The sequence below is a fragment of the Typopeltis vanoorti genome, chromosome 6 (assembly GCF_054136105.1).
Source record: "Typopeltis vanoorti isolate ZY-2024b chromosome 6, IOZ_Tvanoo_1.0, whole genome shotgun sequence".
NCBI lineage: Eukaryota > Metazoa > Arthropoda > Arachnida > Uropygi > Thelyphonidae > Typopeltis > Typopeltis vanoorti.
In genome coordinates this window covers 121,982,565-122,008,177 of record NC_143554.1, presented here as the reverse complement: position 1 = coordinate 122,008,177, position 25,613 = coordinate 121,982,565, and the positions used below count along the sequence as shown (strand labels likewise).

The following is a 25,613-nucleotide window of genomic DNA, read 5'->3' as shown; positions in this document are numbered from 1 at the left end:
AAATATACTGTATCCGTATGTCACACATCTCTGTTTAATAAGGATGCTAGTACATTATACTATTAAATATACTGTCAAAAAAAAAAAAAAAGGGAGCAGCAAATATTACTTATTTCCAATTATTTCTGTCTGTGCACAATGTTGTGTGAAGCAGATTTATTTGACTATAATTTTCTGGAATTATAGTGAATACTGGACTCTTTCACTAGCACAAAATATTATTTTAAATACTTGAATGGAAAACAGGGATATTTTAAAGTAGTATTTCATATTTTAGTAATTCATTGTCATTTTTTTATCGATTCCTATGATTTTCTGTTTCTCAATTCTTTGAGTCTTTTTTTATTGTTATTATTATGGAGTCCAGGGATTCATCAAAATGCTTCATTTTTAGTCACTCATACCTAAATATCTATCATATCTCTCCTTGAACACATTCACTGAAGACACACAATTTCTAGAGGTAACCCATTCAGAAGATCATACAGTATAAAAAAAAAAAAAAAAAAAAAAAAAAAAAAAAAAAAAAAAAAAACTTGGTGTGTGATATGCTTCCTAACCACATACTTAGTCAGCTTCCAAAGATGGTCATGATTTCTACACTTGCTGCCGTAGACTGTAAAACCTCAGTTGTATCTGTATTTTATGATCTTCTTTTTACTAACATATGTTTCTGTCATACCTCCTCTCCATCTCTTCCATATAATCCAAACTTTGATGACCATATTCTGTTTATCTGCCCTCATATGCACAACAGTATGCATGGCAGTCCAACTGTGAGCTTATCAGTGCCTTGTAAAAGTGGGACAATAACTTTCCATTTCCTGCAAATACTTAACTGTCTTCAACATTTCAGTTAATGCAATGGCTTAAAATCACCTTAGCAATGTAGTCCCTAAACTTCAACTTTCTGTCCACCATTACTCCTGTCTAGCTTCATTGGCTACTTGCAGCAAATTCACATTAATATAATACTCTGCCTGCAATATCCTCTGTTCAAAATACACACTTGACACTACTGAATTGACATCCATTGTTACTTTCCCAAATAACCAATCTCTTCAAGTCAACCTGCAGGGATTTTGTATCAACCCTTATTACTCTCTCCAACTTAACATTATCACCAATCAAGTAGATCTCGTTTTCTCTCCTGTCCACTCCCAGTATTCATTAATAAGTTAAATAACAATGGTCCAAGTACACTATTGGTCACCCTGAGACTCAGTCACCCTGTCATACATCATTTTTTTGGAGAGTCTTTTTTTATTATTGTTATTATTATGAAAGTTGCTTATGGAGTCCATAAGCAGCTTTCAAAACACACTCCATATTGCAAGTCATTTTTGCATACCCATCCCTTTGTGCTTATGTAATAACTGCACATGCGGAATCTTGTCAGATGTCATGGAATGATCCTGAAGAATACTAAAGTGGTATATCTGTTCTTCTTATCCAACTCTGTTGTCACTCATATATTTAATATAATATAATATATAATACAGTTAACTCTTAAAGTATAACTATTAAAATATGAAGCTAGCATTGTTTTTTTTTTTTTTTTTCCAACCAAATTCCCCACCATTTTTCTGCAGTTTTCATTTTTCTTTCTTTGCAAACTAGCCTCCACCATTACTGGGGATTATCTGTAACTATCATTCTTTTTAATTTCTCTAAGCACCACACCTACACAAGTGTAATCCATTGTGCAAGTATGAATCCACATTCCACACCTCACATTCTTCAGTCTGTCTAATCAGCAAATAATTCTGATATACTGGTCATCAAAATTACCCTTACATCAACACCACCTTTCCTACACAATCTTCTCACTAAAACATTAGCCATTACAGCCTTTGCCTCAGCTTCCTTTACAGTCTTGATTCTTCTGCTCTTTTTCTTCACTTCATTAAACAACTCGTTCTTGTATTTTTTCATGTTATACTTATCTATTTTCAAATTATTGATTTTGACCAACACAATCATATCATTCACTTGCTCTGCTTTTTTACATGTAACTGCAGGCACATCATGAATCTTTCCATCCATCAGTGCTTTAACAGGCACTTAAGCACCCACAGCCCTCCAAGCATCCATGGACTTCCCAAACGAAATACGAGGATATAAGGCAGTTACCCCTATGCCTCTAAGTTTTCCTCTCTGTAAACTGCATGTTTTAAGGGGCGAAAAACTCGAGTTTCCAGGAGAAAAAACTCTCTAACTTTATATGAGATTAGCTAACTCACCTTTCATTGAAAGAGACCAGATAAAGGTTCCTTACATCACTGATGGGAATTGAACCCCAGGTCTTTCCGACCAAAGGGCTTCGTCTATGCTGACTGAGCTACAGAGGCCCATATCATGAATCTTTGCTGAAATACTTTCTGGGATTGAAAGGATCAAAGAAAATTTTCCAGATCCTGTAATCACCATAACCTTCTTTGTCTGTTTTTGCTTTATTGTATCTTCCTTAATTTCTTTGTTTCATTTTCTTTCTCTTTTCCTACTTCAAGATTTCTGATATCCTGAACTCTTATTTCTCCAACTTCTTTCATATTGCTTCTTACTCACATTTTTTATCTTCACAAGTGAGCTATTGTATGTAAGGGAGCATTTTATTATTATTATTACATTATTATTACACCCTCCATGGAGTCGGCAGACTCATTGTGGGAGGTTTATTCAACTGACAACACATTTATCATACAGAATCTTGAAATCCTTAACACTCCTTGCATTAACAACACATTCTGGTGATGCATTCCAGTCACTGGCAATTCTCCATGTAAAAAATCTACTCCTAACACCCCTCTTCGCCATACTTTTACATAACTTCCAGGGATGACCTCTGGTTCTTCTCCTCTCACTTTCTACTTTTTTTATAATCCCTTCTGGATTAATCTTATAAAATTCTCTCACTAACTTAAATATCTCTATCATATCATCTCTTTTCCTTTTATCCACCAAACTCTGCAATCCACATTTCTTCAAAATATCTCCATTGCCAGCATTCGAAAGTCCTGACATTGTCTTAGTCACTTGTCTCTGGATCCTCTCCAATGTCTCCACATCACATTGAAAACCAGGTGACCAGATCTGAGCACAATAGTCAAAGTATGGTCTGACCAGTGCCTTATACAGTGGCACAACCACTTCCTTATCCCTACATGTTAGAGTACTTCTTATCATAGCAGCACTATGTTGTACAGCCTTTGCAACTTGCAGTATGCCCTCTAAACTTCAGTCTACTGTCAACCATCACTTTCAAATCTCTAATCTTATCGACTTCTTGCAGCATGGCATGATCGATATAGTACACTATCTTATATTTCTGCACTCCAAAATGCAACACCTTGACTTATTGATATTAAAACTATAACCTACTCCTTTGTCCAAGTAAAAAGTCTACTCAAATCTTCCTGAAGGGGAATTAACATCAGCAGTGCTACTTATAATTCTTCCCAACTTTGCATCATCAGCAAACATTTGAAGATCCCCAGTCAGTCCCCATGATATATCATTTACAAACAAGTTAAACAGCAGGGTCCCAAAAACAGACCCTGGGGCATGCCATTGGTTATCCTCCTTTTATGAGAAAACTGCTCCATCATACACAGCCTACTGGTATTGTTTAGAGCCAATCTCTGATCCATCTAACCAATATACTATTTATTCCTATACTCTGCAACTTGTACACCAACTTCTGTTCTTGCCCCCCCCCCCCCACTGGTAATCTATCAAACACTTTTGCAAAGTCCAAGAATATCACTGTATATGATTCTCCCTTATCTAACACACTTGTTGCTTCATAAAATGCAAGTAAATTAAGTAAATTACTTAAACAGGACCTACCCTTTACAAATCCATACTGACCATCATAAAGAATGCTATGTCCATCAATCTTCTTTCAAACTTATATTAGGATAAAACATGGATGAAAACAAAAATATCATTTCATTTCAACTATAATATACTTCTGAACCCAGTAGGAAGGAAAATGCAATAACTGTTATTTAAAAAGGCCTATTTCATGATAATTTTTTCTAACAAGTAGATGTGTGAATTTTTCTGTTCATAGAAGATTGTATATTATACATAAAGGGAAAGTCAATGTGCTTACAGTTCAAGAAATGTGATAGTATTATTTTTTAAAAAAAGCTAATTTTATCTAGTTGATAGGTTTTGGAATGCAATTACTGGAGAGTATAGATCCCAATCCTGATAACTTTGTATGTGCTGGTATTGTTCACACAAGAACTCAGCAGGTTGGCTGTCTTCTACGACTAGAACCAAACAGGCAAGCACAGGTAAGAGAAGCTATACAGCTGAATAAATTGAACTGTTTTTCACTCATAATTGAATAACTTTATTAAAAAGTTTATTCTACTTTCTTTTTTTGCATGACATTTTTTAACCTGATAAGTTTTTGTTTCATGTTTTTAGAATAAGGTATGCAGTGTGTGATCATAAATATTATGCAATGCATAAATTATTGTTAAGTCTTCTAAACTTCATTACAAAATAAAGTGATAAAATTATCAGTTATGTATAGTGAGTAATGGTATTCTGTCAGCTACATTCCAAACTGACAAGGTTAACAGCTCTTAAACAAAGTATCCTGGTAATTTCCTTGGTTGTAAGATAACTTAAATATGTTCAGTAGTCTTTAATGCACAGTATCAATAACATGCTTACTGAAGTCTTTTGCTGATGCTGAATCTGTATTAGAAAAAGACCTCCTATATGAAAAATCGATATAGTTGTAAGAAGATAGCTGAAGTAAAATGCTGGCTTGGTTGACCAAATGATTAGCATAGCCACTTTCCTAACAACAGGTCATGGGTTTGAATCCTGCTGTGGGCATGAATGCTTTTGGTCTTTATGTGGGAAATGAATTTTATTAGACCTCCAATTAGTGTGAGACCCCCCCCCCCACTAATTGGAGGCCTAAAATGGCTTAAAAAATTCCATTTTTGGTCTCTAGATCATGGGGTCTGGACTATGTAAAAATAAATAAAACATTACAAAAAAATATACAAAATTGATAAAAATGAGGGGGGGGGAATCCTTAGCCCACCCATGATACAAAATGTACTATAGGTTTATAATACCATTCATGGGTGTGAACCACACATAATAATAATAAGAAGAAAAGTTGGCCATTAAATGAACTCATTAGCTTCCATAAATTAGGCTTAAGCTTGGGAAGGAGGGAAATTGTTCCCCCCCCTTTTATGAGTTATTTGTTATGTGTTATACACTTATGCATTAGTAAGTGTATAAACTAATTATATTTATAAAACTAATAAGGGTGGATAACATTTTTAATACAATCCTAAATAACATTGCAGATTTGAATCTTATTAGATCTTTCATTTTTAAATCATCATCAAATTCTCACATGTATCCTAAACAAGTGTACATGATACAATGATAGCAATAACATAAACTTATTGTGTAGTGCTAAATGTTTGACAATTTTTTTTCCATGTTAATCGTTATTTGTTAGGACTCCAATATTGTCTGATCTTATATTTTGATTTTCTAAGGCACTAACTGCACCACTCCACTCAGATCTTCATCTTTCTTCCTCTGGGTCTTTTTCCTGACAGCCTGGCATCAGATACCTGTTTTTTTTTGTTTTGTTTTGTTTTTTTCACTGCCTTAAAATGAAACTCCATGCCTACTCTGGGATTTGAACCTCTCAGCTTGTTGGTTGGAGAGTTGATACACTAATGACTTGTTCTAAACAGGCCAGTAGCGGTTTACTAACCATTTCTCTGGTGTTATGTGCTGTCTAGTTGTTTCTGACTCTTAGTCATATCGTGGTGTTCACAAGTTAGTGAGTTTCTGGCTTATCTGTGTAATTTAAAATTCGTTTGTATGTAGCTAGTTTAGTGTTTTGACTAATTTCTGTCTTATTCTTTATAAATTTATTCAGTTGATTTTCACATGCTGGTAGGGTGTGAAAATCAACTCAATATTCATTTATTCAATATTGAATAAATGAATATTTCTTATTCATTTATTTATTTCAGTATTGCCATCTTCCCTAAAATTTGTGCCTAAATAGCTGATATATTGTTCTATAGGTTCTTTCAGGATGCATATGATATTTTCCATGTTCTACCTATTTTTATCATTTTTGTTGATTTTCATGCCAAATTTGTTACAATAGTTTATTCAGTTTAGTATCCAAAAGAAAATATAATGCCATAATTCAATTCCTGATATGAACCTTCAGAAGGTGTAAAGGATAATATGATAATAGGATAATATGATGAAAAGTTTACATCATTACCAACTACCCATTCACAGTATTCCTCCAAATTAATCTTATCTGTCAGGACTCGAAATTTGGCAGATCTTATATTTTGTTGTTCTAATTCACATCGTACTGTATCAAACCATCTATAATTGGTCTTCTCTAAGTTGTTTTCTGCCATCCTGGCAGCACATAGTTCTTTTACAAACTTTTTCTCTCATATTCTGTTTAAATGATTAAATTTTACATTTTAGTTTACATCAACTGTGCTCCCACATTTCTGAATGATGCTAACAATATCGGTTTCCTTTCTGATATTCTGATCAGAAAGTCCAGACTTTTCAGGTTTAAAGTATTCAACATAAGATTGGTGTTCTTCTAGCCGAATAGAGGCAGATCTTCCCGTTTGTCCAAAATAAGATAATCCACAAGAGCATGGAATCTGGTAGACACCTGAATGATTAAGATGTGGAAGCTTGTCCTTAGGAGAAGTGAGAAAGGTGGAGGTTTTTCTAAACGGTCGAAAGGCAACAAAAATATTCAGTGGTTTTAAAACTTTTGCTATACGTTCGCTGATGCCTTGTACATAAGGGATAGTAATGCGCGTTATTTCCTCTGTGTTGAAGAGGAAGACATATTAAAACTACTCAAAGTTCTTTTAATGAAGCAATTCTTATAACCATTAGATAGAAAGGAAGAAGTTATATATTGTAGTTCTTTCTGTAAAAGATCGTCTGTAGAACAAAAGGAGTGGGCCCGATGAACCAGTGTTTTAATAGTTCCTGCCTTTTGACTGGGATGGTGATGAGATTCCGCAAGGATATAATGGCCTGTATGAGTCTATAAACTGAGAAATGTAGGTTACCATCTGGTTGGCGAAGAATTGGAAGATCTAAAAAGGCTAACTGCTTATTTGATTCTACTTCTAGGGTAAACTTGATCCTAGGATGAAATGCGTTTAACTTAGTGAGAAATTGTTGAAGTTCATCAGAAGAGCCATTCCATACAGCAAAAATGTCATCGACATATCTGAACCAATGAGTAGGTCTGGGAGAAATATTGTCAAAGATACGTTGTTCAAAATGTTCCATAAAGAAATTGGAGATAGCAGGAGAAAGAGGATTACCATTGCTTGCCGTTCCTTCAATTTGTTGATACAACTTATTTTTAAAGGAAAAATAACCAGAATTTATTACAAAATCAAATACGTTTACAATGTCTGAAGGAAATTCCTGTTGTAGTAATTCAATACTTTCCGAAAGAGGCACATTTGTAAATAAAGAAACAACATCTAAACTGATCATGATATCAGAAATGTCCAAATGAAGATCTGAAATTTTATTTTTGAAATCCAAAGTATTTTTTATATAAGTATCAGTTCTTCTAGTTGAAGAGGAGAGTAAATTTGATAAAAATTTTAAGATTTTGTAAGTGGGGCAACCTATACAATCTACGACTGGTCTTAACAGAATGCCGTGTTTATGAAGACCATACAATCTAGGTGGACGACCGAAGAGGGTTTTAAGTTTTTTCTTTTGATCTTCATTCCATGTAGATACATTACTGACATGTGGGGAGAATAAAATATATCCTGACATGTGGGGAGAATACTGGTCCAACAATCTCCCAACAAATGGCTTCCTGGTAGAAGCTACTTGTGCTCTGCAGCCTGGTTTTGCTGCAGAGCACAGGGATCCTAGGAAGATTTGATCATCAATCAACAGGATCAGAACTAACTAGGCAGCTCTTCCTAGGAAGATTTGATCATCAATCAACAGGATCAGAACTAACTAGGCAGATGTGGCTACCTATTACATAAATGGAGGCTGTTAGACCATCCTTATTGTGATTGTTCTCCCGTGGCTGAGATGATTACTCATATTCTGAACGACTGCCCAGGGTGCCAATTTCACAGTGGTGGCTTACAGGACATCCACAAGGTGATGGATGAGGCCTTGGATTGGCTTTCCAGACTGGACATTGACCTGTAGCTGTTCTGTATTCCTTTTGTCATAAGAATAAATAAATAAATCTTAAATTACTATCAATTTTTTAATCCCAAGTAAGTTATTACATTGACTTTTTCTATTTCCACACAGTTGCAGTTTGAATTTGTCTTGCAATTCAATCATGCAAAAATAATTGCAATGAAGTTCATTTTACTTGTTGTATTTTGCAAATTAAAATTTACATATTTAGTTTTTGAAACATTCAGACTGAGTTCATTTGATTGGAACCAATTTGTTACTTTCAAAGGACAGCATTCACTATGGTTTGCATTTGTTTGGCTGTGTCCATAGAGAAAATTATGATGGTATTATCTGCAAAAGCATTTATTTTACTATTTAGTAAAATAGTTGGTATTTAGTATAAAAAAAAAATAAAAAAAAATTACTTTTTTAGTAAAAGCTATTTAGTAAAGAAAAGATTGCAGAAGTCATTGATATAAATACTAAATAAAAGTGGTCCTAAGACAGATCTTTGTTGTACACCACAGTCTACCGTTTTGGAATTGCTATAGCTGTTGTTTATTTTTACAATTTGTGATCTAGCATTCAAGTAATTTTTGAACCAGTTTAGGGCAGTATCTTGTATTCCTATGACTTTAATTTTATTTTATTAAAATTTCATGTGATACATCGTCAAAAACTTTGTGTATATCTAAAAATACTACTAATGTTAGTTTATGTTCATTGAGGAGGTATAAACTGTGTTTCTGACGTTCAGCAAAGCATGTTGTATACTAAATGTTTCCCTGAATCCAAATTGATTCCTTGAAAATAAGCTTTGTCCAAAAATTTCATGAGTCTAATTTTTACCAATTTCTCTAATATATTCGAAAAGACCAGTAGAAGGGGAGATCGGCCTGTAATTTTTTAAGTTTTTTTGCTTCCCTTTTTGTAGATCAGTATAACTGCAGGCTTCTTAAAATCTGATGGAAATATGATGTCATCAGTTATAGGTTAAAAATGTACATTAGGGATTCTTTCACAATGCTAGTGCTAATACCATTGTATCCTAAAGTTTTGTTTGTTTTTAGGCTAGCTATTAATACTTTTGATTTTGTTTTATATGGAGTTATTATCTTGGGTGGGTAATTCAGAGGGATGGGTTTAGCATTTTTCAGAATGCTTCCATTGACGTGGCAAAGTGATTACTGAATTCTTCAGCTAGTCCTCTGTTTCCATTTTCTCTGTTCTTATTTATATCTTTAAGTGTGGGAACAGTCTGTTTGTAGATATTTTTGTTGATTAATTTATTCACAAACTTCTATTGTTTTCTGAAATGCCAAGGAGTTTCCTTGGCATTTTAGGAATTAATTTCTGTAGTATTCATTTTTACTTTATTTTAATTTATAGTGTATTAGATTTCTTGAAACTGAATTTCGTTCATAATATTGATTGTGCAGGAATTTTTTAAACTTTTTATACACTTTATTTCTAATTTTCTCTAAGTATCTTGCAGATGTCTATAATTTTTTTGGCCAAATCGAACTGACCAATGCCACCCCCCCTTTATTTCTGATATTCATGTTATTTGTATATATGCATTTCAGTATCCCCTGGCCACACACATTACGCTTGTGTAATGTGATTACCAATCCAGCAGATTTGAAACCTGTGAAACTACATTTGCTGTTACATGATTTTCCATACAAACACTCATTTATCCCAGGGGTTTGCTGATTTTGCACTTCCAACTTCTCACTTAAGAACACTTAAGTGAGAAGTCAGAAGACTTGAACTCCAAAACTATTCAAATTCAGTCCATTAGGCTTTTTGTTCATCAAATTCACTCTATATATCTATAAACCGCACACGGTTTCTCCTTCTCAATCTTATTAGCAATCAGCCCTTCTCAGTTCACTCCTGTCATATGCTGTTGCAGCAGAATCACAATCTTTACTTTCTCACTTTTTGTTTTTGCTTTTGTCAGCAATCTTTTATATATTCTCTCATTGCATATTTATCACCTTTAAAATCATTTGTGCCGGCCAAAACAGTCAATTCTTTCACTTCTTCCTTCTGCAAACTTGACATGCTTTTTTTTACTTGTCCTGTGAAAGAATTTGTTTAAGTGCACTATTTTTCATCAGTCACAGTACCTTCAGCTACTTCTTTCATATTTTGTCCACTGTTGCTTGTTCCTTCCACATTTTCTACAACACTTTCACTATCCTGTCTTACATTGTTAATATTAGTTACTTTCATCATCATCATCAATTTCCTGATATGTACCCCAAGAGGTGTTCAGGTGACTATGTCAGCACTACATGATTAAGTTTTAAAAGAGGTATACGTGAGAAGATACAAAATTAATAACGGAAAACTCGCACACAAGGGTTATTTAACAATATAATTTTCGCCTGTGTGTCACAGGCATCTTCAGTACATTTTAAGCTCAAAATTAAACAATAACTGACAATTCCAAAAAGCGCCACCTAAGTAGCTGGTGTAAGATAACTAAAAAGGTCAATAAATTTCCTAATAAAAAAAAAAAAAAAAAAAAAAAAAAAAAAACGTATACAATAAAAAGTTGTGGATGGAATATTAAAGATGGATTTTTCTCATAACATAGAGGTATTCGATCCTTATCCCAAAAAACAGGCAACAAGTCTTCTTCTTCCTTTCCAGACTTATAGGCCAAGTGGCCTGTTCCAGATCCATCTTTTTAAGGGTTACGTTTTGAATGTGCAAAAATTCTTTTTAATGCCAAGCTTCCTCGTCCTAATCTTTCTTACTCTGAGTTTAAAGCATTGAAATCACTGAAGAACAACCATAATTTAATTATTATGAAAGCTGACAAAGAGAAGGCTGTAGTGATTCAAGATAGGAAGGAATATGAGAAAAAATTGTCTCTATTACTTCGCGACTATTCAACGTATAGGCCTCTTACATCGGATCCTACTGGGAGCCAATTGAAGAGACTTAATTCTCTTATAGATAATGTATCTACATGGAATGAAGATCAAAAGAAAAAACTTAAAACCCTCTTCGGCCGTCCACCTAGATTGTATGGTCTTCCGAAAGCTCATAAACCAGGCATTCCGTTGAGACCAGTCATAGATTGTATAGGTTGCTCCACTTACAAAATCTCAAAATTTTTATCAAATTTACTCTCCTCTTCAACTAGAAGAACTGATACTTGTATAAAAAATACTTTGGATTTCAAAAATAAAATTTCAGATCTTCATTTGGATGTTTCTGATATCATGATCAGTTTAGATGTTTCTTTATTTACAAATATGCCTCTTTCTGAAAGCATTGAATTTCTGCAACAGGAATTTCCTTTAGACATTGTAAAATCATTTGATTTTGTAATACATTCTGGTTATTTTTCCTTTAAAAATAAGTTGTATCAACTAATTGAAGGAACAGCAATGGACAATCCTCTTTCTCCTGCTATCTCCAATTACTTTATGGAACATTTTGAACAACATATCTTTGACAACATTTCTCCCAGACTCACTCATTGGTTCAGATATGTCGATGACATTTTTGCTGTATGGAATAGTTCTTTGGATGAACTTCAACAGTTTCTAACTAAGTTAAACGCACTTCATCCCAGGATCAAATTTACTCTAGAAGTAGAATCAAGTAAGCAGTTAGCCTTTTTAGATCTTTTAATTCTTCATCAACCAGATGGTAACCTGCATTTCTCAGTCTATAGAAAGAAGACTCATACAGGCTGTTACACTGATATCCAGAGAATATAACATTCTCAGTTATCATGGTGTAACATGAAAAATAAATAACATAAATAAAAACCCCTGCATAAAAAGAATGATTTAATTAATAAAATATTCTTGCATCTAGTATAAAATGAATGACATGTAAGGTTTATTGTTAAGTTAAAATAGCAAAAGAAAGGATGTATTAACATGTATTATGACTAAACAAGGAATTTGTATTAAATAAGTAGCTAACTAAGAATTAATATTGTAATGCGATTAAGGATGAGAGAGTTAAGTACATAAGTAAGAAAAAATGAGTCATAAGTTACGCTATGTGAGAGACTACAGAATTAGTATTAAGAAGAATTCTGAAAAAAGGTTTGAAAGGGGGTTAAGATAGAGGCTAACAAGAGAAACAACAGAATATCGCTTAGCGCCGATACCCGGATTGAAACTTCGTTACGAGTTGCCGATCAAAATGACGTATGGCGGCCAAGTGCTACCCAATTGGTAGACAGACGGAAAACAAGTAGGAGGCGGGAAAAAGAAGTAAGAAAGGGCGCCGTTAGGGAGCAGCTATAAAAGGGTTGGTAACTCCCCCCTCTAGGCTTTCTTCGAGGAGTAGGCTCTCTTGGGTTTTGAGGAAGACGTTGGATAGCCAAGGAGGCTTGAGGCCTTTTGCCGTTTGCCAGAAGAGAAGAAACGTTTGGATAGTCGCGGTGGTTTTAGTTTGGTTTTCTAGTGGATTTCACGGTGTTCCTGAGTGGAGAGATATGGCTTATATCCTCATGCCACAACAAGGAATCGAAGGTGAGCGGGAAAGCTATTCCCGTATTCCTATGTAGAAAGCGAAATACACCATAGAGTCATAGGAAGCTGTGAAAATGTTGATGTCCTCAATTCGGATAGTACAGCCGACCGTGCAGATGTTTATATAGTCCTGAATTGCAAGAAGTTATGCAAGCAAGTTCGTTCAGTAGAAGGTGAAGGCCCGTAAGTGAAGCTAAAGAAAGGTATTGTGAATTTTGTCTTATGTTAACTAGGAGTTGTTTGTGATAGGTACCATTGTCATAATACGGAACTGTTAAAGTGATTAGGGAGAAATTATAATAGGACTTTAGAATTTTATAGAGAGTGTTAAAAGTAAGCTAGCTAGTGTTGATAATTTGTGAATAATTAATTATCCTAAGAATCTTGAGTGCCTACTACTTTGTAAAAGGAAAGTTATTGACATAGTTGTGTGTTAATGAAGTGAATGGTTTTGTTAATATTGAGTTAGATTAGTGCGAATTGAGTAATCAAGTAGCCTGAGGAATCGGAATTGCCATAAATATGTGCTAGAGTAGTTAATGATTTTGTTAGTGTACTTGAAGTTGAATAATCTAATAATGTGTGGTGATCCAATCTTTTTATGTTAAGTGAATTCATGTTTTGTATGAAATTTTGTGGCGGCATGATCATAGTAACTTTTGTCGAATCATAGCCCAACTACTTGTATTAAGCTAATTTTAGTGTGTAAGTAATTTAGTTGAGTATTTTGATATGTACCATGTTTAGAGAAATAATAAACCTTTTGTTTAATGATAAAAAAAGTTGTCTGATATTGCTAATCCAATGCACCGCTTAGAAACATTCGAGCCTAACCACGCGGGGAATTAATGTTAAGAAACGGAAAGTTTAAGGAATTAATGTTGAGTAACAAGAAATAGTGTCACGACTGCAATAGTTGCACTTTCAGATATTTGAGTTCCTTTCTCTGTTTATGTATAAAATATCTTAAACTAAATATCCCAAAGGGCGCAGTTAAAATACAAATACTAGGGATACTACGGGGAACAATAATTCAGATATTAGTAGAAATTTTGGTGATGTTTTGAAAGTAGAAGTTAGGAGAATATAGACGAAGGCAGTTTGTAAGACAAACAAAATCATAAGATAGGGACATAACAAGGCCATTATATCCATGCTGAATCTCATCACCATCCCAGTAGTCAAAAGGCAGGAACTATTAAAACACTGATTCATCGGGCCCACTCCTTTTGTTCTTCAGACAATCTTTTACAGAAAGAACTGCAATACATAACTTCTTCCTTTCTATCTAATGGTTATAAGAATTGCTTCATTAAAAGAGCTTTCAGTAGTTTTAATATGTCTTCCTCTTCAAATACAAAAGAAATAACGCGCATTCCTATCCCTTATGTACAAGGCATTAGTGAACGTATAGCAAAAGTTTTTAAACCACTGAATATTTTTGTTGCCTTTCGACTGTTTAGAAAAATCTCCACCTTTCTCACTTCTCCTAAGGACAAGCTTTCACATCTTAATTATCCAGGTGTCTACCAGATTCCGTGCTCTTGTAGATTATCTTATTTTGGACAAACAGGAAGATCTGCCTCTGTTCGGCTAGAAGAACACCAATCTTATATTGAATACTTTAAACCTGAAAAATCTGGACTTGCAGAACATGCCATCTTCACTAGACATCGAGTTCATTGGAGAAAGACAAAGAGTCCTTCACAAAATTCAGTTCCTCATATAACCGATTTATAAAGAAACATCTGAAACTTTACTTCATTCTCCTAACTTAAACAGATCCGATGGCTTACATCTATCCCCTTTATGGGAGATAGTACTTTATAAATCAGCTAGTCCTTCCCAACTTTTTATTGTACACTTTTTTTTTTTTGTTAGGAAATTTATTGACCTTTTTAGTTATCTTACACCAGCTACTTAGATGGTGCTTTTTGGAATTGTCAGTTATTGTTTAATTTTGAGCTTAAAATGTACTGAAGATGCCTGTGACACAGGCGAAAATTATACTATTAAATAATCTTTGTATGTGAGTTTTCCATTATTAATTTTGTATCTGTGATTAAGTTTATATTATTATTATTAATCTCCTATCAACAATTTTCCTCCAAATTAATCTATTACTTGTGAGCACCTCAATATTGTCATATCTAAGATTTGCACTTCTAAGGCACTTCTGACTGAATCAATCAACCTAGACCTTGTTCTTCCTCTGGGTCTCTTTCCTACCATCTTGGCATCAAACAACTGTTTTGCTAACCTTTCTTCACCTGTTATATTTAAGTGGCTATACCACCTTAGATTAACTTTGCTTACATATTCTTAAATGCTAATAATGTCAAGATTTTGATTCTCATGGTTTCCACGTGACTTGTATTGCTTGCACTTGTAAAACACTTCTGAAAAATTCTCTTGTACCATGGTTAGAGTGGGTCTTCCACAATACTCTTAGACTTCATGGAGATCTCTGAGAAATAATAATAATGTGCTTAAATATAAAATATACAAGCAGTTTGAATGATCTGTATGATGGTTATGAATGCACACTTTGCATTCATTTGGAAAGGGGGAAGCTTTCTTTTTGTTAAATATTATTTAGCAAAATTAAAATTTAATTTATAAAATTTGTTAATTATTCATTTTACAAAAAGTATTTATAAATTTAACATTTTTTATTTTAATTCCAGATGTATCGCCTTACAGTTCGAACTAGTAAAGAATCTGTATCAAAGCGTTTATGTGAGCTCCTTCATGACCAGTTCTAGTTATGGTTAATAAAATTAAAAACGAACTTAATGTCGAGAGATATGTTGAATATTTTACTGAAATTATTGTAAGTCAGCAATTCCTGTCACTTCTTGCTGGCTTTCCTTTCCAGATGTGAAGAATAAACACATCAGAAGTGCTTGTCAAATATCATTTGCTCAGAAATGAGAGGTAAAATCAAACATGAAGGATTAACTTTTTTATTGTCATTCCAATTCATAAAGCATGCTGTTAACTCACATATTTAGTTATTCATCAATTATATTTCTACATACAATTGAATGCAGTTTTGGCAATGAACTGCATAGCAAAATTGTGTTATTTTAAGCGCAATTATTACATAAAGCTAATGTATATATTGATAAATATATAAATATATTATATACAGTATGTATACATATATATACATGTTTACAACAAAAACAACAACAAAAAATTATATTCTCAAGGTTAACTATTGTTACATTGTATTTTTATTTTACATAGAACAAAAATTTTTTCCTTTTATTTGGATTAAATAACATTCAGATGTTTGTAATTTGAATATACTGTACTATAATTTAAAAATAAAAGTGTGATATGTGACGTTCATATTATTTTGTGTATATGTGCATATATATAGTGCCCGATGACATTTCTGATAAGTTAGTGTATTAATCTATTAATTTTATTAGAAAACATATTTTGTACAAGCTGTTTTCTAATTAGCTTCAATCTAATGCTCCGAATGAACATTTTTTCAAATTAACAAGTGTAGTTTTTGCAAGCAGATTTTTGATATTATGATTTGAAACTTCCTTGAAGTCCATCCAAGCATATTTTGAGAAATTAAGTCCAAATCTTCTCATATCATCATCATCAGATGATATTTATAAAGGATTCGTTGTTTCCAACTTATCTCTCTCATTCTGGTTGTGCATTTTATTTGTATTTCAAATTAATCATATGCATATTCTGCTTTACATTGATATCCTACTTTAATCCTCTGAACAGTTTTGTGTGTACGTGTGCACACACATGCATGATGAAGGTATTTGAATTATTTCCCATATGGTTTAGCTTTCATTCACTGCATTTTATCCTAAATCTTGCTGTTAATGCAAAGCAAAGAAAATTTCTGGTGCTTTCCCTTTTCATATGATCCCTTTTCTATTAAAAAGGAAAGCACCAGAAATTTTATTTTCTTTGCATTAACAGCAAGATTTAATGAAATACTGAATTTAAATTCAGTATTTCAATTTATTTATTGGCACTTAAAAATGTGTTAAGAAACTGTGCTTAGATAGTTATCACAGTTCTGCAAAATTTTGTGAAGCTTAGACAACACATGCACTTTATAGAAAATATAAATGATGCATTCATCCCATAGCCTTAATTACTTTTGCCATTATCTAAACAGTTAACTTTCAGATTTAACTGTAAGCCATCATGTCAGGTATGATTAAATTAAATTTGCAAAATTTAATTTGCTATTTAAGTGTTTGTCAGAGCTTTAATTTAAAACTCTTAACTTTTGGATTGATCTTTACCCACACTTTATGGCACTGTAATGTTAGATCTTGTGCTCTTTTGTGTGTGTGAGTCAGAACTTTTGTGAATTATGACCTGTCATTGGGTTTTTTTTTGGTGTCATAATTGTCTTTAAACTCATTTGTTGACAGTTCACTTGCAGCTCTCTGCCAACTCCACTGTCCTTATTCATCACTCTCTGAGTAAAAAAAAAAAAAAAAAATCCTCATATCCATGCTAATCATGCTTTTATTTGATTTCCAGAAACCTCTTGAAATTAAATATATATTAAAAAACGTCTTCTCCATCTTATAAAATGCTTATCAAGCAAATTTATCCTTCCACAAGCCATTAATCTTCTCGTGGTGAGCATCTTAGGGCTTGTTACCATTTTGGTTACCTACACCTGAATCTTCCACTTTATTCCCACAAAACTTACTTAGTCAATTAAATCAGACTCACTGGTTCTACGTATGATTATATCTTGCCCCCCCCCCTTCATAAAGAGGAACAGTTACTTCCTTGTGTGTGTTTCTGAATGTTATTTTGTCGGCATTTACAATATATCCTCTGAACTTCAATTTTCCGTAAATTATCATTGTTAGATTCTTAGCCTCATCAGTTTCTTGAACTGCAGTCACATCACTGTAATACTTAATTGAAATGAAAAGATTACAATACTTTTAATCTTTTCAACTGAAGTGTATGCATGACTTCCACTTTATAATGTTGAGATGGCAACTGTTATAATTTGTTCATAATAAGGTCATTTCAAATTCTCCTGCTGCACATCAGTTTCATTTACTATTTACTATTAATTGAGCAGTAAACTGACTATTCCCCTTAGGTACAAATTAAACACTATTAGTCCAATCACAGTAAATTCACACAATCATGTTAAGTCCAGTCAGAGCCTTGAATAAGTATTAATATTTAATAGTTTATTTTCCAACTTTGTCTTATGTTGCAGTTATTCTCTTATTCCTTTACAAGAACTATATTACATATATTAATTTAGAAACATAGTTTGTAAATCAGATTGTCGTTCTTTACTGAAAACAGTGAAATTTTATGAAAGCTAATTCCTCTTGATTTTTTTCCTTTTAAAAGAAGGGAAAAAAATCAAGGAAAATTTATTCTTTGGTAAGAAAAGTAATTTTAAAATGAATTACTTATAATCTCTGAATTACTTATAGTCTCATGACCTGGTATTTTCTTTCACATGGAGTTAAGAATTAAATAAGCTACTGAAAACATGACTTCCTCTAACAAAAACAAAACCATGTTGCCTTTTATATTCACATCACCTCAACTTATGCTTTAATTTTTGGCTGACATTACCTGCCTTACCAAAACTGTAGGCTGCTATTAATTTGGTGTTTGAAATTAGAACAAATATAATAAGACATTATTATTAATGTTATGTATTATTTAGCTGGATAACTTACAAGTTTTTGATGATGCCATGAATTTTTTTTTTTTAATATTAACTGCTACTTGTTATTATCTCTCATTACAGTTGCAGATTAATTTATTGAAGAGATTTAGATTCAAATACAATCGAGATTGTATTTGAATCGCAAATACCTTGCTACTCAAATACCCTGTTCAAGATTTTTTTTTTTTCTTAGTAAATTCCTGGCATTTAGGTAAAGATAGAAGCACTAGGCTTGATAAACAGAGCATAATTTTCTATCATCCACTTGTTTTTGGAAAACCTGAATAACTTGTGTCAAGAAGTTAACTCTCTCTCTCTCTCTCTCCTTCCCCTCCTGAAATTCTAATTTCTGTTCATTTAGTTTTTTTTATTTGTTAAAGATATAATTCTTTTATATTTTAAATGTTAATTAAACCTGGAATGCATTAATTGCATGCTATAAATTTTCATTAAGTTAACTTTTTATATATATACAGGGCCAGTTTCATCATTAGATGAACCTAGGCAATTGCCTAGGGGTGCTAAGACTTCGGGGAGCCAGATTTTGCTACATAGTTCTTGGAAAAATGACAACCTTTGAAAAAAATTAGTAAAACCTTGATTAATAATAAAAAACTGAAATAAGTCGAGCGCCGTCCTGGTACTCGCTGATAATCCTACATTATTTTTACCTTTCTCTATTTCTTCCACTCCCCTGCTCTTTGTATACTTAACCTCAAGTGCAGAGATTTTTCCTTCTTCTGGCATCTGTCCCAAGATGAGCGGGGAAGTTCCGGGGTATCCCTCAAACTAACAATCAGTGGTCGCGACTAACCGACTGTTCTCACTTCTTATCTTCATTCCCTATAGACTTAATTCTGTTGATTTTTATATAGTATGACAAAATATATATAGAGAGACAATGTATAGGAGCGTCTAAATTTTCTTTGCCCAGGGGGATTAGATACTCTCGGACCGGCCCTGTGTATATATATATAAAAGAGTTAATAAACTTGTCTTGTCTTCAGAGCTTGTCGGTTGTCGGCAAGTCTTGCTAATCATTATTAATGTGTAGTTAAGGTTTTTCCCCCCCCTTGAATTATTCCTCATTCAAAATAAAATTTGAATTGATGCACAACTACTTAAGCTAGTTATTATTGTAAATGTTTAGCACTAAACTTTAAGAATTAATAGGCATTATACTAATCATCAAGATAGTTTTAAATACACACTGGTGCATGCACGCGCGCACACACACACACACATACACACACACACAAATATGCTGTATTTTTTATTTTTAAATAACTTTCATAGTGTTCTTAGTATCTGAAATGAAATACATATTGTTTAACAATACATGGTATTGTTTAACTATTATTTTTAAGTATCCATGTTTAAAATATAAGTGTAATATTTTTATGTAAGTGGCTTATTTTCACTAAAAATGATTTTCAGATAGTGTTTTAGGGATTGAATAAAAGTTGTTAACTTTATATCATCAATTCCTGACAAGGGATATATGATTATACCACATAATTAACTTTATTATTACTGGCTTGCTGTCAACAATTTTCTTCAAATTAATCTGTTATTTCTCATGTCTGCAGTATTGTTAGGACTTGCATTTGTCTTCTGGGCATCTCAAAAATAAGTGTTCAAATTTTTCATTTTATGAATTACTAGAACAAAATATTGCAACTAACTGGGAAAGTTTGCAATATATCCTAGCTTATAAATTGTTTACAGTACTATAGTAATGTAATACGAGTAAAAAAAATATATAAAGCAGTATGACTTACACAATACTATTAATTAGTTTACAGATAGATTATGAAAACAACATATGCTTTATTGTGCAGAATGTCGCTCATTGAAATGCAATACCATAATTTCATCGAAGTTGAGCAGCAAGCAGTTCCTTATCATCAAATAATTCTCAGAAAATTATATACTTGAATTGAGTCATTTTTAAAGTAATATTAAAATTTGATGAGAAATTTTATTCTTACAGTACAAGCTGATGTACAAAATGAGTGAACCAATGTAAGCTTATTCAGACAAAAATGAAAGCATTGGAAGTATCCATGCAAATAGATAAGTATCACCAGTAAATGAAGTGCTGCCAAAGGACAATACTTTAAGTTGGCTAGTACACCAGCAGCCTGCCCACCAGTATTTTGTTTTCATACCATTTTTGTGAGTACTTCATAATACATAGAGGTTTGACTTAGTTATTCTCAAAAGCCTGCATTGCCGATTCTAGAGGAATGGCAATGCAGGTCTTTAAAATTGGATTATTTCATTGTTTTCGGTCATTTTTAGCCATCTAAGAAAAAATTTGTTTCACAGTTCACAAAAATTTTGAAATTTATTGAGATGGAAAAAAAATTAAGAGAGACTTCTGATTTTAAAGCAGTGATAGTTATATCTTTAATTCTCTATAAGTAATATATTAAGATTATTTAAAATTCTAGTAACTAGAAATACAAAATAGAAATAAAGTAATAAAAATTTCATTTTTATGCCATGCATGCATATTATAATAAGTCACTTTCTTCTGTGATATAAACATTGTTAGCAAAAAAAAAAAAAAAGATTAAATTGCATGTTTTTTGGTTGAAATAAAAAAACTGTTTAGATTAAGAGGTCTCATAAGAATCTCAGAATAGTTTTAGTTTCACTGAATACTGTCGGCTCTCACTATAATAAACTCATTAACAAACTACCAAAAAATCTTGTCTAAATCATCCATCATAAGTATAATATTATAATAAATTTACTGTAGCAAAGTATTCAGTATAACAAACTGTTCCTGTGGTTTTTGGAGTTTGCTGCAGAGAATTGAGTATATTAAGACTTATTTAATGTAGGAGAAATTTTAGAAATTGTAAATAAATTTGAATTCTTAATGATAAAAAACCACTCAGTATTGCAAACCCATGGGGGCATAGGAATAATTGGTTATAGTGAATAGTTTTTTGTATATCTGATTTCCTTTATATTAACATTATACCTATGGAGATTTTCTTTAAAATTTTTTTAAACTTCATATAAACTAAATTGTTGTGGGTGGACATTTTTTTATAAAAACAGCTCAATACATATATGTTTTTTTTTTGTAACTTTTCTTTACATTTTTATAAATTAAATTTCATTTTTACACCAATGAGTAAAGTCAGTAACAAAACTGTGCTTCTAAATATATGTTAAGCTGTCTTTATATCAAACTTCTAAACTATTTTCTGTTATAATTATTATAATATTTCCATACAAAATGAAATATTTGTGATAAGATTTCATCCACATTGGACTGTTGATGAGACATTAGATGCTAACAAACTTGAATGATGAATTGATGCATGCACTATTGTTTCATATTTGAGTAGTGAATTTCCTTCTATGAATCATTTGAGGTGCTACATAGTAGCATCTGAATAATTCCATAATTTAAGAGACTGTAAACAATAATGGGCTTTCCTTGGTTTAAAGGGATCTTTATCCTTTCTGTATAGCAATCTATTTGTAACATTTTCATCCCTAACCTTGTCCCAGCTTTTACATATAGTTTATTCTTTTAGGTATAAATTTCACACATCACAATGAGCTACCTCAGGTGTAATTGTTAATGCATGCCTGCCTGCCTTCATTGTTAGTCAGTACATGAAATTTCACTAGTTTGTTCAACATGTTTGTCACAATGTTAGCCCTTGATCTACTAGAACCTTTAGTTACTCAGGAAGGTAAGAGTATTGATTAAGTCAGGGTTTTGGAAGGTTTATCATAAAAACTTAAGTCATTATGGAATATTTGTGCTAGGTTGATTTATTGTCGAATTGGTAGTTTGTGATTTCATAAAAAAATACCTTGAAACCCAGTATAATTGTAAATGTGGCTTCAAAAATATTCCAATAAGCATTAATATATAAAGAATACTTTCAAATCATTATAAATTCCAATATCCCCAATTTGTATTACATGTACTTGCTATATTGTGCATATGATTACAACATTGTTCTTTTTTTTTTTAAATATAATTTTATTTAGTTTTTAAAGTGAAACTATTTTTGAAGCACCAGAAATGAAATTTAAGAAACTGTGCTGGACATTATCTTAAGGAATTGCATTTCCTTGGTCTTAATCTTTATTAACAATGACTAAATATTGCTGACAATTATGACAGTTATCAGTTCTGATTATGCTCGTTTAAACTAGCTTATGTAAGAAGTAGGTATGAATTATTGATACAAGCTGCATTTTAATTTTTGATATAAAGTTAGAACTATTAATAATTGTATATATATTTCATATAAAAATTCATTTATGTACTGTAACACATAAAGAAAAAGTTATGCTGTATAGCAACATTTATCCTTCTATACAAAAATAGCATTTGTCATTCAAGTTTGACCACACTATTAAAGTATGTAATTACATGTATTTTTATGAAATATCTTGCCTTATTGTTGATGCCTTGCTATGAAAGATGTCCAATTTCATAAGACCAGAAATCTAGATGTGAAAAAGCAAGAAAGAAAAATTGCTAATAACCTAATTTTGTTAAATTCTGTATATACTTATACTTTTAGATGACTATTATTAAATATAATAAAATGAAATTCTTTAAGTATATTGAAAACTGCCTTTGATGCTTCTAGTTTATAAACCAGAAAAGTTTGTGATAATCTTATATGTAACGAATCCTTTCTCATTACCCTTACCCATTTTTTACTTATAGCTTTTGCATAACTTTTTATTGCTCAAGACAAACAAATTGACCAAAAAGAAATTGTCAAATATACAATCATTTTACAACATATGCATTTGCCGAAATATGATTGTTCTACTTTGCTTGGTTCATTATGGTTCGTTAGGTTGTACACTATTTTTTGCATATATTCGATTTTATACCTAAACATCTTTTCATGAAAATAAATCTCTTTTTTTTTAAAGGAAAAGAATTGTGTTGTTTATTTCATATTAATATATTATGCAACATATAATGATCAATGCAGATGAAATTTAATTATTTAGAATCATTGCTTTGATTTTTAATCAGTCAGTTGACATTTAAGAGTCAGTTGAATGATCGTTGTTTTGAAGGTCAGATAAACAGATCACTGTACTTGAATATTAGTTGATACATTAAATAAACAGTGCATTCTTGTTCAGCATGATTTATAAAATTATTTGAATTCTACAGGATGTAGATTCTGAACAAAGGGCATTTTAACCCTTTTTAAGGTTGCATTATATGATCATATTGATTAATTTTTTTTAAACATCCATTTTAACCAACAAGCATCAAATGCTGGGGTGCTTAAGAGACAAAGCTGTATAACTGAGAGGAGGCCTCCACATAGCCTTTAAAGGAATGTGGAGAACTGACCAGAGCTTCTGACCTGATGTCCAATCCTCACCGTCTCTTGTTGCACCCTGTTAGGTATCTACCTGGATACTGAACGCATGAGGATGTGCTGGCATTTGGGATTTAACCAACCAAATTGTATTCTTATTGGTTTAAACTTAAATAAAAAAATGATGGTACAACATGACAGAATTTCATGCTAGCTGGGGCATCACCTGGTTAAACAAGGTCCCCATTGTCTTCACCAGGGCAAACAGTGAAACGTCAGCTACTGGAACAAATCCTGAAAAACAACTCAACTCACCACCAGAGTTCAAGATTGGTACTGTCACCATTACTGGCAAAGAAATGGAGGTAGCTGAGGAATTGGATAAGTATCAGATCAACATAATAGGGGTGACTGAAACAAAAAAAAAAATCTGGTGAGATTTTTAATACAAAAAACGTTTTATTCGGGCAATAACAATCAGGGATAAGAAAGTGTAGCTATAGTATTGGACACAAAATACAAGGCTAATCTTCTTGAATGGCAAGCAATATCAAGTAGAGTGATGTAGACAATGAGGCGTTAGAGAAAGCAACTGACATAATAAAAAAGGAAAAGTTGGTCCTTGTTGGGGATCTAAATAGCAGAGTAGGAAATGATTGTCAGACATACAAAAGTGTTTTGGGAAAATTTGGAGAAAAGAGCAAATCTAATAATAATGGCAAATACCTGTTGGATTTCTGCTCAGGACATGGACTGGTTATTACTAACACCATGTTCTTCCAACATAAATTCATATGGAGAGAAGAGGCAAGAAATAAGAAAAGTCTCATTGACTATGTTATTGTTGATAGTGATGTTTTCTCTCTATTGCAAGACACTAGAATGTACAAAGGATTTGAAATTGGAAGTGATCACCATTTGGTCTTGAGCAGGGCAATATTGAATTTCATATTGAAAAGTAGAACATGTAAGAAAGTTTTGAAGCAAATAAAAGTTGAGCAGCTCTCAGACGTGAACTGTAGACTAAAATACACAAAGATTATTGAAGAAAAAATGAAAGAGTTTGAGAACAGGAACCAAACCGTGGAGATTCAGTGGCAAGCCCCTTGAAGAAAACCCTGATTGATTCAGCCAGAGAGGCATGTGGTGAGGTTGTCTTGAGCTCTTAGAGAATACAGAGACAAATGTAAGAAAGCTAAACACTGTGTAAAACTAGCTAAACAAAAGTCATGGGAAGATTGGTAAGAACATAGAAAATTAATTAAAAAACACTCAACAGGCATGCAGTCAGGAATACATAGCTCTCATCCATAAAGGTAGACCAAGCTCTCATCACTCCTTGTTTTAGTATCTCCCATAATGCAAAGCACATGTCCGCAAAGAGATGTGCTTTGCATTATGGGGGATACCAAGACAAGGAGTGATGAGAGAGCTTGGTCCACCTTTACCACATGTTGCCTTAGTCCTGAAGATACTTCAGGCGCAAACTTTGTTTTCTGACACTTGGATAAAGGATTAAACTAAATTTATTATAGACTATCCAAGTGTGTGTCAGGGGGGGAAACTCCAACTGTGCTATATCCCCTGAACAAGAAGGGCCAAAGCTCTTTGTTTCATGGTAGGAAGTGGACCTTCCATTAGGACTTAGCGCCTACACACAACAGTGGGTAGAGGCAAATGTACCTGACCACATATCATCTGTTTGGCCATCTGTGAGTTTCAACCTGAATCTGGAAGACTTGAAATTGTAGTCATAGCTAGAGAGAATAGCCTGCAAGAAATGACATCACCAGCCTGAAGATGGATTTGGGGGGGGGG

General features: G+C 32.6%; 1 protein-coding gene across 1 annotated transcript in view; it reads left to right on the top strand.

The window, feature by feature from the left end:
* LOC150105884 (AP-2 complex subunit alpha-like) overlaps positions 1-16,549 on the top strand; it is a 383,042-nt gene extending 366,493 nt beyond the window's left edge. The window contains exons 24-25 of the mRNA XM_090393652.1: positions 4,170-4,304; positions 15,434-16,549. Of these exons, the coding sequence (XP_090249778.1) occupies positions 4,170-4,304; positions 15,434-15,511 (213 nt within the window). The 3' untranslated portion in view covers positions 15,512-16,549. The remainder of the gene's footprint in view (positions 1-4,169; positions 4,305-15,433) is intronic.
* The last annotated feature ends 9,064 nt before the right edge of the window (positions 16,550-25,613 follow it).